Raw genomic sequence first — 13801 nt, 5'->3', positions numbered from 1 at the left:
TCTCAGAGGTCTCTGAGATTGTGTTCAATTATTTTCATTCTTTTTCCTTTATTCTGCTCCCTGGCAGTCATTTCCACCATTTTATATATCAGCTCACTTATCCATTTCTCTGACTCACTTATTCTGTTATTGATTCCTTCTAGAGTATTCTTAATTTCTGTAATTGTGTTGTTCATCACTGTTTGTTTGCTCTTTAGTTCTTTTAGATCCTTGTTGTTTCTTGTATTTTCTCCATTCTGTTTCTGAGATTTTGGATCATCTTTACTGTCATTAATCTGAATTCTTTTTCAAGTAGGTTGCCTATTTCGTCTTCATTTATTATTTGGTCTTGGAGGTTTTTACCTTGCTCATTCGTCTGTAACATTTTTTTGTTATTTCAATTTTTTTTGTTTGTTTTGATTGGTGGTGCTGTATTCTTCTCTTACTGGTTGTTTGGCCTGAGACATCCAGCACTGGAGTTTGCAGGTAGTTAGTTAGATAGAGCTGGTTCTTAGTGCTGAGATGAGGACTTCCAGGAGGCCTCACTCTGACTGATATTCCCTGGGGTCTGAGGTTCTCTGTTAGTCCAGTGGTTTCGACTCGGAGCTCCCACCAAAGGTGCTCAAGCCCTACGTCCAGCCTGGGAACCAAGATCCCGCAAGCTTCATGGCAAAATAAAAGAACCAGGAAGGAAGGAAGGAGGGAGGGAGGGAAGGAAACAAGGAGCAGTACAATATCAAAGAATACAAAAGAAAATAAAATTAGAAAGATAAAAAATATATTAGGAAAAATAAAACTATAATTGAAACAACTGCCATAAGGTAAAATAAATCCACAGCAGAAAAAAAGAGAACAACAAAAAAGCGGGGGGGCGTGGGGAGCAAGCCAAAAGGAGAGATCATTAATAAAGTATAAAGAATAAAATAAAATTAGAAAAATAAAAGATTAGGAAAAGTAAAGATATATAAGAATGAACAACTATGAATCAACAAGGTATAACAGACCTCCAATCGAATAGAGAAAAAAGAAAAGAAAAAATCCTTGGCTATGAGGGCGGAGCTTAGGGGTGGAACTTAGGCAGGGGCAGGGTTTAGGGTGGGGCAGGGCCTAGGCTCAGTACCCACATAGCTGGGAAAGGCCCTGGGGGCGTGGCCTAGGTGTGGCGATTTTTAAGCATGGGGCAGGGCCTCTGCTTAGGACCTGCTGGGAAGGGGAGAGGCAGTAAGTGGAAAGGAAGGGCCTCTGGAGTGTGGAGTTCTGGAGGTAGGGCCCTGGGTGGGGGTGTAGGGGTGGGCTTGGGCTCTGTGCAGCAGGAGGGAGGCTCTGAGGGCAGAGGATTAGGCCCAGGAGCCCAACAGGCTTCCTGATGCCTAAGTGGCCAGGGAAAGCCCTGGCTGTGTTCCCTTCCATTACTTCGCACCCCTCCCCCATCATCTCCCCCAGCGTCTCCCCCGTTGCCACTGGATCTCTAACTGTGGGTGGGTCTCACTGGGTGTAGGAACTCCTTCTCTCCCCCAGCCATCACTCAGGGGTGCCGGTCCCAGAGGTCCGGCCTTTACTTTTGCACCCCCTTACCTCCCTCCCATTCCCTCAGGACCCAGGCAGCTGGAGGGGGCCTAGGTGGGCAGAGAATTTGGCCCAGGATCTCAACAGGTTCCTGGGGATCCAGGTGGGCAGGGGAAACCTGGCCACGCTCCCTTTTGATCCTCTGCCCTCCTAACGGTTCACCAGTTTCCCCCTTCAGGCTGGGATCCCTTCCCCTCCCAAAGCCACCCCTCAGGGGTGCCAGTCCCATCCCCCCTCCACTTCTCCTCCCCCTTCACTCCCCACGTCCTACCCTGTCGTTGGGGGTTCCTCCTGTCCCCTTAGGTGACCGTGGTCACCCACCGGTGCCTGGTAGGTGCCCTAGTTGTGAGGAGACGCAAATTCCGTGTCCTCCTAGTAAGCCATCTTCGTGTGCATTCCTTACAGTCCAACTTATCCAAGTGGCAAAAATGAACGTGTCCATTAACAAACCAAAGATACAGCCTCCCTGTAGCGTATAAAAGAAGCAAAAGTACATAAATTAAAATTTTTGCTTAGTAATCAATTGTTCAGTATTTTATTGTAGAAATTATCTAGGTATCTAATAAATATTCATTAATATCATTTAAGGTTTTAGGTTACCTAAAGATCCTGGAAATTAATTTTAAAGATGACATATTGCAAAATGTAATTAGTGTTGAAATAAAATTGTTAGAATAACTAATCATTGTAGATAAACACAAATTTACATTTTGCAGGACTGTAAAACATTGAAAAGAAGTAATGTTAGCTTATTTGATCAGAAAAGTTGTATAAGTTTAGAAAGACTGTATTCGGGTAGAATAAAAATCTATGCTTGTGTTATATTTAACACTGATATATTAGAGAAAACATAGCTGTTTTTATTAAACAAAAATTCAATTTGCCATTTGCCAAAATTTACCTATATTACCTAAATTTAAATTCTTAAATGTTTGTTAGGTCCTATAAGAATACTTTTTAAACCTAGCACATTCAAGGTATTAGAAATTCAGTTCCCTCATTTTAGGAATATTCCACTTATACAAGCACGTATTTTCTCTATACCCAGTCAGAACAGAGCCCCTTAAAGATATTTTATAATCTAATTCATTAATTCCATCTGGAGGTAGAAAAACACTAGCCACACACATAATGAGAAGTAAAGGCATTTCTGAATTAATAGGTTACGTAGACAGACACAGTCACACAAAGAACTTATAATTTCAATTCTGAAATTTCAGCCATGGGTTAATAGTAAACATAGAATTTTAATATTCACTGGTCGACGCTAAAGAGCTGTTCTCTACTCAGTGATTACAACTTCTTCATTTATTTGACCTCAAATTGGAAGGACTAACAAACCAGATTTTGTCTTTTCTCATCTGAGAATGGATTTCTAAAGGCATTAATCCATTTTGGTTGTTTTAAATTAATTTTTAAAAATGTTATTATAATTTTTTAAAATTTATTTTTGGCTGCGTTGGGTCTTTGTTGCTGTGTGTGGGCTTTCTCTAGTTGCAGTGAGCGGGGGCTACTCTTCGTTGTGGTGCGTGGGCTTCTCATTGTGGTGGCTTCTCTTGTTGCAGAGCATGGGCTCTAGGTACGTGGGCTTCAGTAGTTGCAGCACAAAGGCTCAGTAGTTGCGGTGCACGGGCTTAGTTGCTCCACGGCATGTGGGATCTTCCTAGACCAGGGATCAAACCCGTGTCCCCTGCATTGGCAGGCAGATTCTTAACCACTGAGCCACCAGGGAAGTCCCCATTAATCCATTTTAAGGGAATCATTAAATGATCAGACCTTTAAGTCAGTTCCCCAGATTAGTAGAGAACAACATTGAAATTTGAAAAACGAGAATCAGCAAAGTTCTCTTACTTTCAGAAGCCAAGAAAAGATATGCCTGAGCTTAAAATAAGGTACAGAACTTCTGGTGAAGAAATTTACTTGGTTTTGGTTGGTGAACCTATTGGGCATCTCAGTAGTACCTCCAAAATTGTTAAAAGAATATCCTGAAAAAGATGAGATTATGATTTAATATAGATATAAGTAAACATGTGTTGAAGAATTTATTTTACTCATGAAATAAGGGAGCCAGGCAGGCGTTATAACCAGTTCAAAGGAAAAGTCAGTACAGCACAAATTTATATAGAGTGAAAGAATGAGATGAATTGCAAATAGAAACAAAACTGGTTTTTCCAAGGCCCTAGGGAGTCACCAGGCAGGACAGAATTTATATATCCATCAAGTACAGTTGATTCTCATTATTCGTGGTAGTTACGGTTTTTTCTGTTTTTTTTGTTTGTTTGTTTTTTGCGGTGTGCGGGCCTCTCACTGTTGTGGCCTCTCCCGTTGAGGAGCACAGGCTCCGGACGCACAGGCTCAGCGGCCATGGCTTACGGGCCCAGCCGCTCCGCGGCATGTGGGATCTTCCCGGACCGGGGCACGAACCCGTGCCCCCTGCATCGGCAGGCAGACTCTCAACCACTGTGCCACCAGGGAAGCCCGGTAGTTATGTTTTATAAAGTCACCACAAACACTAAATTAGTGAATACTGAAATATTGCTCCTAGGGAAAATGATTCCTGTGAGACTCTGATCACAAAATTTTGTCAGCCAGTCAATACACCATCTTGTTTTTATGTGTGTTTCTGTTTAAAAGTACCTTATTTAATGTATTTTGTTGATTCATGAACATTGAACTCATGGCCAACAGCATTATACCTTATGCCTGAATGACGCTTATCTAACACAACTTGGCACATCACAGCCTTCTTGCACTTAGAAACACTAAACAGCACTACCCTTGGGGGTCATTTTAAACAGTGAAATTACCAACAAGAAGCACAAAAATGCAAAAAACGTGGCTGTGAATAGACTACAAAAAAGATACTTGTTTACAGTGTGAGAGCTGAAACAAGAAGGCAGAGCATTACCTTGTTTGATCTCAGCTGGAGCATGTGTGTTGGATGACTCAAAATTTTCATTGCTCTGTGCATGTCATGAATGACCATGGAAGCATCACAAGTATGCATTTTGGGTTTACAAATGAATTTTAGTGAGTAGGCGAATTTGAAAACACAGAATCTGCGAATAATGAAGATTATTTGTACATACAACGTTTGGAATTGCAAAGTAACTCAAAGAAGATTAACAGCTATGATCTGTTGTTCTATAAACACTGCGTCGTCTCTACTGAAGCACCAAATTTTTTTTCTACATAATTCTTTCTTCCCAATCCCCAGTCCCAGTACTACTGACTGTCTTGTGGCTAGGGAAATGTTCCGTTTGGCTGCTAAGGAGAAAGACAGACAGACAGACGTGAATTCCTTAGATTCCCTGTTGGAAGTCTGAAATAATTTTTCTTATAGAGATAGCGTTATACATGGGGGCTTAGTGAGGTTCTAGTATATTTTGGGTTATATAGGATTCTGGAAATCTACAGGATTCTGGAGATCCCTACACACAGACCACACCCAGACCAATTATGTCAAAATCTGAGTGATTTTCTTTTCTTTTTTTTTTCTTTTTTTTTTTTTTTTGCCGTACGCGGGCCTCTCACTGCTGTGGCCTCTCCCGTTGCGGAGCGCAGGCTCCGGACGTGCAGGCTCAGCCGCCATGGCTCACGGGCCCCAGCCGCTCCACGGCATGTGGGATCTTCCCAGACCGGGGCATGAACCCGTCCCCTGCATTGGCAGGCAGACTCTCAACCACTGTGCCACCAGGGAAGCCCCTGAGTGATTTTTGAAAATCTACCTTTGTTGTATAGTTCTCTAGAAAAATGTATTGTAAATTTCTAATGACTGATTTTCAAATGTACTTTTGGAACACAAACCAGTTTGTTTTGTGGCAAATTCTGAATGTGGCTCTAAAAAAATAATACTGTATAGCAAATATATTATTTGAACAGATAAAATTTAAGGGAGGATTAACTATCGTATCAAAGGTTTTTTTTTTTTTTGGTCTTTGCAGCTGTGGCAGGTGTAGGGTGTTGCTAATCCATCTTATATAATTTTCATGGAAAGAATTGCTTTGCCAGTGTATCCAAAATACATTTCTCCTCTATAATATTTTCTAAAAGAAGATCTAAGATATTTTTAAATTATTCTGAACCTCTTCCTCTCCCCCAAAATATTAGATACGTGAGAATTTCAAATAGGGGTACTTTTTTTTTTTTTTTTTTTATGGCCACATCACGCGGCATGCAGGATCTTATTTATTTCCCCGACTAGGGATCAAACCAGTGCTCCCTGCAGTGGAAGCGCAGAGGCTTAACCACTGGACCACCAGGGAAGTCCCAAGGTACTTTTGAGTGCCTATAAAGCTACTTTTCTTTCTTCTCCCCTTCCTTCCTTAAATTATATATTAAGTTTATGCTTTGCTTTTACCTAGGCGCATAGTATGGGTCCATGGCCTGGTGGGGAATCTTGAAACTTTCTAAGTATCAACATACCTCTCAGAGTCTTTGCTATTCTGATCCCATGCCTCTGTTAGCAGTGACTGCCAGATATGTCAGTTTGTGCCAAATTATGTGATCGTTCTTACTTTGTACACAAATGGACAGTAGGAAAAATCATTAAACTGTTCACTTCCAAATATCAGAGTTTGCGATTAGGTTATTGGAGGAGAAAGACCTTTAACAGGACTTGAACCAAGGTTACTAGAGGTAACATATTTCACAAGCAGTAAAAACACTGATGAATGTTTCTCTGTATTTCTGCATTACTGAACCATAAATAAAATGGTTCTGTAAATTTAAATGAATGGGATTTTCTTTTGTCTCATACATGGAATTCATAAATTATTGGGGTCTCGTTTTGTTCAGAGGCTTTTCTGTTTTTGTTTTTTGGTAGTATTTGAAAAGGTTACACCAGACATTCATATCATAGGACGTAGAATATACCAGCCACAATCTGGAGGTCAACAAAATAAATGGGCATATTTCTGAAAAAGAAATTGAGCATGGGATATCACAGATCACATTTTAAGTTTATTGGAGCATTTGCCAGAGGTATTTCTCTGATACTAGGGCTTAAAGTTCAAATATCTTTGTGAAAGCATTCCAGTGTGTGAAACAGCAAAGGGAGTCAGCTTCTCATCATTTGGGTGCTATTGGTTGGATTTGTGGTTAATCCATGCCATATGGCTGCTCTCCTCAGTGGGAAGTGACGGCAGCCCTAGGAGCTTTACCCCATCCCTGGGCAGCTGCCTTAGACTCAGTTGCTTTGATCTTCTTCTGTTGCACAGCTGGGAGGAGCAAGGGCTGGTTTTCAGAACAACCAGAACAACAGAACAACACATGAAACCATTGTCATAGACTACACCTTGATTTTATACAAGCATTCAGAGAGTGCAAGCGTTTTCACTTTCATAATCTCATTCAAAAACTCAAGTTTGAGTTATTTCTTTAAAAAAAATATTCAGGTTGAAAAAGCAATTCCTGTGGAAATTTAAACATTTCACAAATAAGATTCCATTCTTAAAGGTCTATGTTTTATTTCCCACAGGTTATATTATCTTCTATCCTTCTAAGAACAAGTTTCAAATAGGAAGTAGAAAAGATGAGTAGAATTCATGTAACATACTCATTAAGTACAAATGTTCAATGTCCTTTCAAGTGCTTTTACTCTTGTAGTTATCTTGTCTTTTTAGTTTAAGCTACAGCTTGCCCCAGTAGCCTTTATACTGCTACAATATTACAAAAATAATTTGGGAAAGATTGTGGTATGAAGTTTTTAGTGGGACCAGTAAATTTGTTCATCCAGGCACTGTAAGGTAAACACTTTGTAGAGGGATGCTTGGAAATGTGGTCAGATTCTTAACAGGGTTCCAGAAAAGGGCAAATTTTCATTGTAACATCAGTCCTACATAGTAGAAAACTGCTGAAAAATCCAAAGGGAGATTTTACGTAGACTCTGACTTGAGTTTCAGTCTCTATTGTGAATTGTCATTAGACTTCCTCATACCCTTCTTTGCTTTTACTTAATCAGAGAAACACAGTTGCTTGTGTCGCTTTGGGAACAGAGTTTTCCGTAGAAAAATCACTGGTGGCTGTGGTAAAGTGGAAAGTAATAGCATAGAGACAGATGCCGTTAGCAAACGCAGGTTTCTTCCATGGGTGTTTCTGTTTGTTTCACAGGGTGCTTTGCCCATCCACATTCCAATCCCTATAATGATACTTCTATTTATTGTTGTTATCACTATCAACAGCAACTATAATCTGGCTCACAATTCCCAAGAGTCAGCTCACTCCTTAGTTACCAGGAGAAAACCCAAACCAGTTGTTCTTTTATGTGTACAAAACCCCAGTCTTCTCACATTGCAGTGACCCTGACAGCGTTTTCAGACTCCATGGACAGAACAGATAATAGAGCTATGTCTGCATTCTGATGCAGTAAAAAAAAATTATTTTTCTCCCTCGTGGTTGAAGGATAACTGTAATTGAGAGTGATTATCAAGTATGTGTGTGTGTGTATAGTACCAGTTACTAAATATTTCTAAGTGCTTTCTCATTTCTTCTTCAGTTCCTCTTAGTGTCTTTATTGGGCTGGAGAGTGTGTGTAGGAAGGCCGAGGGGGAGGGAACGTAAGTCGTCTCACCCATCATTTGGCAAGAAAAGATCACAGAGTCTTGGGTAACTTACCAGTAATCATTACAATAACCAGACATAGAATCCACACTAGAAACGATTTCCTTTCTTCACAACTATGGGGGACATATGGAGGACGTAGCCTTACTTTCCAGGGATTCTTAAAACCGTCTTTTCAACTCATTTACAAAAATAAACAGAAAAAAAAGTTAGGAAATCACACAGGTTGAAAGGAGATGGGTGAAATAGATAAAAATTGCAGTTACAGGGAAATGCCATTTTATTATGAGGTGGTTAGGTGCATAGACTTAACCTGAATTAAAATCCAGGCTTTGCCACTTATTAGCCATGTGGCTTTAGGCTGCTTGTTTATGTTCTCTATTTTTCCTCATAATTAGATATAAAATCAGGGTATTTATAATGCCTACCTCATAAGCCAGGCAACCTATGAACTCAATTTTAAAACTCAGTGCAGGACCTAGAACACAGAATACCAGGCGCATTCCTGAATGGAGGGCTTTGTACTTGTGTTCTTTTTGCCTTCAAGCTCTCTTTCCAGACATCCACATGACTAACCCTCTGATGTCCTTTATGTCTTTGCTCAAATGTAATCTTCTCAGGGACGGAAGGTGCCCCTATCTGCCCTCTCTAAAATGTTTTCTCTTTAGTACTCATTAGTATATAATATATATTTTTAATTATACGTTTTACTATATTAGCACGTAATATACTATGCATTTACTTATTAACTTCTCCTCCCCTACTGACTTGAAGAAGTTTGGAAATTTTTTGTTTACTGCTTTACCTCTGGTGTCTAAACAGTTCCTGACACAGAGAAGGCAATTGATAATATTTGTTAAATGTATAACAAATGCTCAGTAAATATTATTGTTATACCTGCTTTACTGAATTGAGTATTTTATAATTACCAGCACCACTTGCTGATTAATGTAGGAAATGCTTGAGAAGTTTATAATGTTAAAATTATGCTTAGTTCACAGTATTAATTTGCTTACCAAAACCCCTTTCTATAGTTAATAACTAGGCCAAATTATGCCTAACTAGATTCAAAGCATAAGTTCAAAATTAATGGGTTCCAATATGACAGATTTTATTCACATAAATACTTCATATAGAAGATAAGTTGCTAGGAAGTTGCAAATCAAACTTGAGGGAGAAATAATAGCTTTACGTTTATCAAGTTCTTACTATAAACCACAAGAACCAATAGAGTATGGTTAAGGCACAGGCTCCAGAATCAGACTGTGTTCAAATCCTGCTTCTGCCCTTTCCTAGCTGAGTGACCTTGTGCTAGTTACCTAACCATTCTGTGCCTCAGTTTCCTCAGTTATATAAAAGAACTAATATTAATTCATATAAAGGTTTTAGAAAAATACCTTTCTCATAGAAGTTAATAAATGCCAAGACTTTACATGAATTAGCTTGTTTAAACCTCATGACAACCTATAAAGTAGGTACTATTCTTATGCTCTTTAGTAAATTTTTTGAAATTCAAACAACCGCTTGTTAATATACCAGTATTTGGGGTTCCGTGAAAGTAAGATGTATTTTAAACCATTTGTTTCATTTGCATTCCTCCTCCATTTCCTTATAGCAAATGGGCTTTCTTTGAAGATAGTGTTCTAGCAGTGGAGTTATTAATTATTTCCCCTTTTTGGGCACTGAAATAGGCAAACTAGCAGTATACTTTGATGATTTGAGTTTCATAGGCTTCACTTTTACGGCAAAATTGAATTCTAAAAGGCTTGTTGAAACGTAAGCTTTGTGGTAGCAAATACTATACTCACCTAGAGGCACTAGAATTCATAACAACTCACAAGATCAAGAAGCTTACTTAATTAGACTACAGTATTCAGTTTGGACATTTTATATATGACTGCATGATTCAGCCATGAATCAAAATGTTCCAAGATGAGTTATTTGAAGAAAGTTCTAGAAGAGAAGAATGACAAATTACAGAGATGGAAAATGGCTCTAATGAAGAAAAGTGAGTTATATAGATAGGTTGCTTGGACTAGGGAATAAAAGTATGACAATTATATTTTCAAGGAGGAGTGTGTTTTGGGTTTTCTCCATGTCTTAGAAGAACTGAACTATACTTAAAGCAGAAGGTATAGACATATATAAATCCAGTTTTCAAAATTGTAAAACACTGAGAAGGGCTTTGGAGAGAAGGTATAAACTCTCAGAAGGGAATAGACAGTTTAGACCAGTGGTACTCAAATTTCTATGCATAAAAATCTCCTGGGATCAATTAAGTAGAGATTCCCAGGTCCCCACAAGAGATTCTGATCCAGTGGATCTCTGGTCAGGCCTAAGAATTTGCATTGTTATCAGATACTTCAATGGGATTCTAATGTAGACAGCCCTTGAAACAAATGTTGAAAAACTTTTTGAGTTTAATCTGCCTGTCAAACTCCAGGGAGCTCAACCAAGTAATCTCTTTTGGTCTCCTCTAACTCTGATTTATATAGATAGTTCTGTACATGTTTCTCTGTATCACTTCAAGTGAGCTCCAAACTGTTATAAAGGCACCAGCTCTTAGAAAGCAGTGAGATGGGTTATATTGTTCAGTAGTGCTCATTACAGCTAAAGAAATCACATATTAAACCACAAAGAGGAATGGAAATTTTTACATAATACATAACTAATGGATATTTGAACAAGTAATATTCAGCAAAGAGAAATTAAATCATGGCCTACACCTTTAAGATATGGTAAATCATCTTCAGGCAATACTTTAGACCCTCTCATCACACAGGATTACAAGGGAACGCATTACTAAGTATTTATATTTCAAATGTGTTGACACATACTCGTGATAAATGAACATTAAATTTATGAAAGTTAGCCTCTGCTCGCTGTGTTCTTCAGGTATCCTCTTTAATTCTGTTCTTGTGTGTTTATTTTTTTGTTTGTTTTCTAGGATGGAGCTATGATGTTGAAGAGAGAAGGGTTCCGAAACCCAAGTCCAAGTCTTACGGCGCAAACTTTTCTTGGAACAAAAGAACAAGAGTATCCACAAAATAGGTTGGCACGGATTATATCTCTGCTTGTCTGTGAATAAAGTCAGCTGTTCAGTATTTATAGTCCGTGTATATTACACCTCAATCTCCTAATAAATTTGACCTTTAAACTACAGATACATTTTGTGGTGTCATTTTAAATGTTTTTTGATGTCTCAAATTAAACTTGTTATAATTTCCTTTATAGAGAGACATTTTCAGGTGATCATACCTCTAGGAAATTTCGGCACTTAAAAATCTATTAAAAGGAATACTTGAAATCTGCAATATTGAAGTTTTATACTTGCTTTTTATGACCATTCTCAAGTTAATAATATTTATAAACTACCAGCCATCATTATCAAAATGCTGTCTTAGAAATTTTCCTTTTATCATAGGTAAAGAAATTCATGATTACATTGCAATTTGATAAACCTAAACCCAAATCTCCTTATTGTTGAAATTCTCTTCTTTAATTAGAAATATTCTCTAAGTTTCTTTGAGCCTGAATGAATTGTGTTCCATACTAAATGCTGCCCACAAATCAACACTTCATGATTGTGAGGTTCAGGTAAAGATTTTATATTCTTGTGAATTAAAAGACTCAGAAAACAAAAACCAGTTGTTTGTTAAAGATGATTAGTATTCACTGTTATTTTTAGAAAATATATATATATGCTTTTGTTATGTGCTAATCATTTAGGTCATACAGTATGAGTTACCAAGCACACACTGACTATATCGTGTTTTCTCAAGACATTTTTTATATTGTGGCATGTAATACACAATTTAAACCTCTGGTTTTCAATGTTTTGATTTTCCCAGTTTTTTGCTTTTATATTTAAAAACATATAACTCTTACCTCCCTAGCCAGACTGCAAATGACTAAAACTGTAAGTATTGAAATTTCTTTCTCATTGTCTTCAACAAAGGCTCACTCATGGGAAAGCACAATAAACAATGGTTAGTTTGACTGTTTCAGTGATTCTGAATACAAACCAAACCTGGTCTGTCTCATTCTCTTCTAGTTTTCAGTTTACTGGGACTCTATTCAATAGCTGTTCAAAAGTTGATGTTATTTACACTCATCTAAGAATTATACTGACCACTCAAGAGTTAATTTTAAATGGATTTTTAAAATTTTAGAACTCAGATTTTTTTTTAATTTTATAAAACAATCTTGTTTTATCCTAAATATTGTTAAAATAATCTCCCATATATTCTCGAAAACTGAGGAAAAGTTAATTAAAGTGGGTTTTTTGGAAGATAAATATTAAACCTACATGGGTAATGAAGGTTAAATCACGAAATTAGAAAAAAATAGATTTTCAAATTGTGATTTAATTGATTACCCATAGATGTAGACATGATTTACGCCTGTGCTTTGGATCCTGGTTAGGGGTGGATCTAGGTTGAGGAAACTGAATGCTGGAATATATGGCAACTCTGGGAACCTAATGAGAAGCTCCAGTGTCTCTCCAGTTGTCAATTTAACAAGAATAAGTCCAGGAGATGTCATTATTTATTGTAGGAAGCTCCTGATGATGATTTTGTGACCAAAGCCTGCCAACAATGGTATGTGATCATAATAATATATTATACTGTAATAGATTTTCTCCTAATCTAAAGATCACTGATTTTTAAATTTTTTTCCTTTTCAGTGGGATTTTCCACAAATTTTTATTATAAGAAGAAAAGGTTAAAAATTAACACTCATATACCCTTCACTTAAATTTACTAGTTAATATTTTGTCACATGTATTCTCCCCCCTTCCTCCCCACAATCTTCATTTAAAAGTAAGGTGCAGGCATCATATCATCTCTAAATACTTAGGGAAATATCTCTTTAGAAAAAAGACATTATTCTATATTACCACAATATTGTCACAATTTTAAAAAATTTGACTGTTGATAGTTTAACAATTGTCCATATTCAGGCTTTGCCAGGTTGCCCCAATATTGTTCTTTACACTGATTTATTTCAGTCCAGGATCCAATCAATAATTATATATTAAATTTAGTCTCCTTGATCTTGAACAGTTCACCTGCTTTTTTGTTTCTTCCACGACATTGGGTGTTTTCAAAGAATTCAGGCTAGTCCTCAAAAAATGTTCCATAATTTAGCTTTCTCTCATTGTTTCCTCATGATGAGATTAAAGTTAAACATTCCTGGTAATAATCCAAAGAATGCTAAAACAGTGGTGAAATTTTGTTGGGAAGCACATTTATGCAATCTCAAAGTGTCAACCCATACATTATGTACTAACTAAAAGATAAAAGTACTTTATGATGGAGAAATCTGGCACATATCACCTCAACCAAGTGATCAAACTTAATATCACCAATAATTAGTAATTTTTTGTTTTTCTCAAAGAATCAGTCCTGGAGGCACGTAAAATCACTGTCCAATTATTGGTGATGTTAGTGTAATCACTTGGTTAAGGTGGTACATGCCAGAGTCTCCATCACAAAGTACGTTTATCTCTTAATTAGTACATAATCTATGGTTTGATACTTTGAGGTTGCATAAATCCTGTTTCCCAAGAAAACTTTACCAAACTGTGTAAGCATTTTTGGACTGTCCTTACCTGAATCAGGTATTACACCAGAGACTGCAAATGGTAATTTTCTAGTTCTGTCAATTCTCCATTTACTAGCTAGCCCCACTG

General features: G+C 37.5%; 1 protein-coding gene across 2 annotated transcripts in view; it reads left to right on the top strand.

Annotated features, from left to right (window-relative positions):
* NDUFS4 (NADH:ubiquinone oxidoreductase subunit S4) overlaps positions 1-11270 on the top strand; it is a 121911-nt gene extending 110641 nt beyond the window's left edge. The window contains exon 5 of one of the 2 annotated variants that reach the window (XM_032628961.1): positions 11054-11270. In XM_032628961.1, coding sequence (XP_032484852.1) covers positions 11054-11157 — 104 coding nt within the window. In that variant the 3' untranslated portion in view covers positions 11158-11270. The remainder of the gene's footprint in view (positions 1-11053) is intronic. The other variant, XM_032628962.1, reaches the window with a different exon arrangement.
* Positions 11271-13801: the final 2531 nt, after the last annotated feature.

The sequence above is a fragment of the Phocoena sinus genome, chromosome 3, assembly GCF_008692025.1.
Source record: "Phocoena sinus isolate mPhoSin1 chromosome 3, mPhoSin1.pri, whole genome shotgun sequence".
Classification (NCBI taxonomy): Eukaryota; Metazoa; Chordata; class Mammalia; order Artiodactyla; family Phocoenidae; genus Phocoena; species Phocoena sinus.
This window is presented reverse-complemented; position numbering and strand designations above follow the sequence as displayed.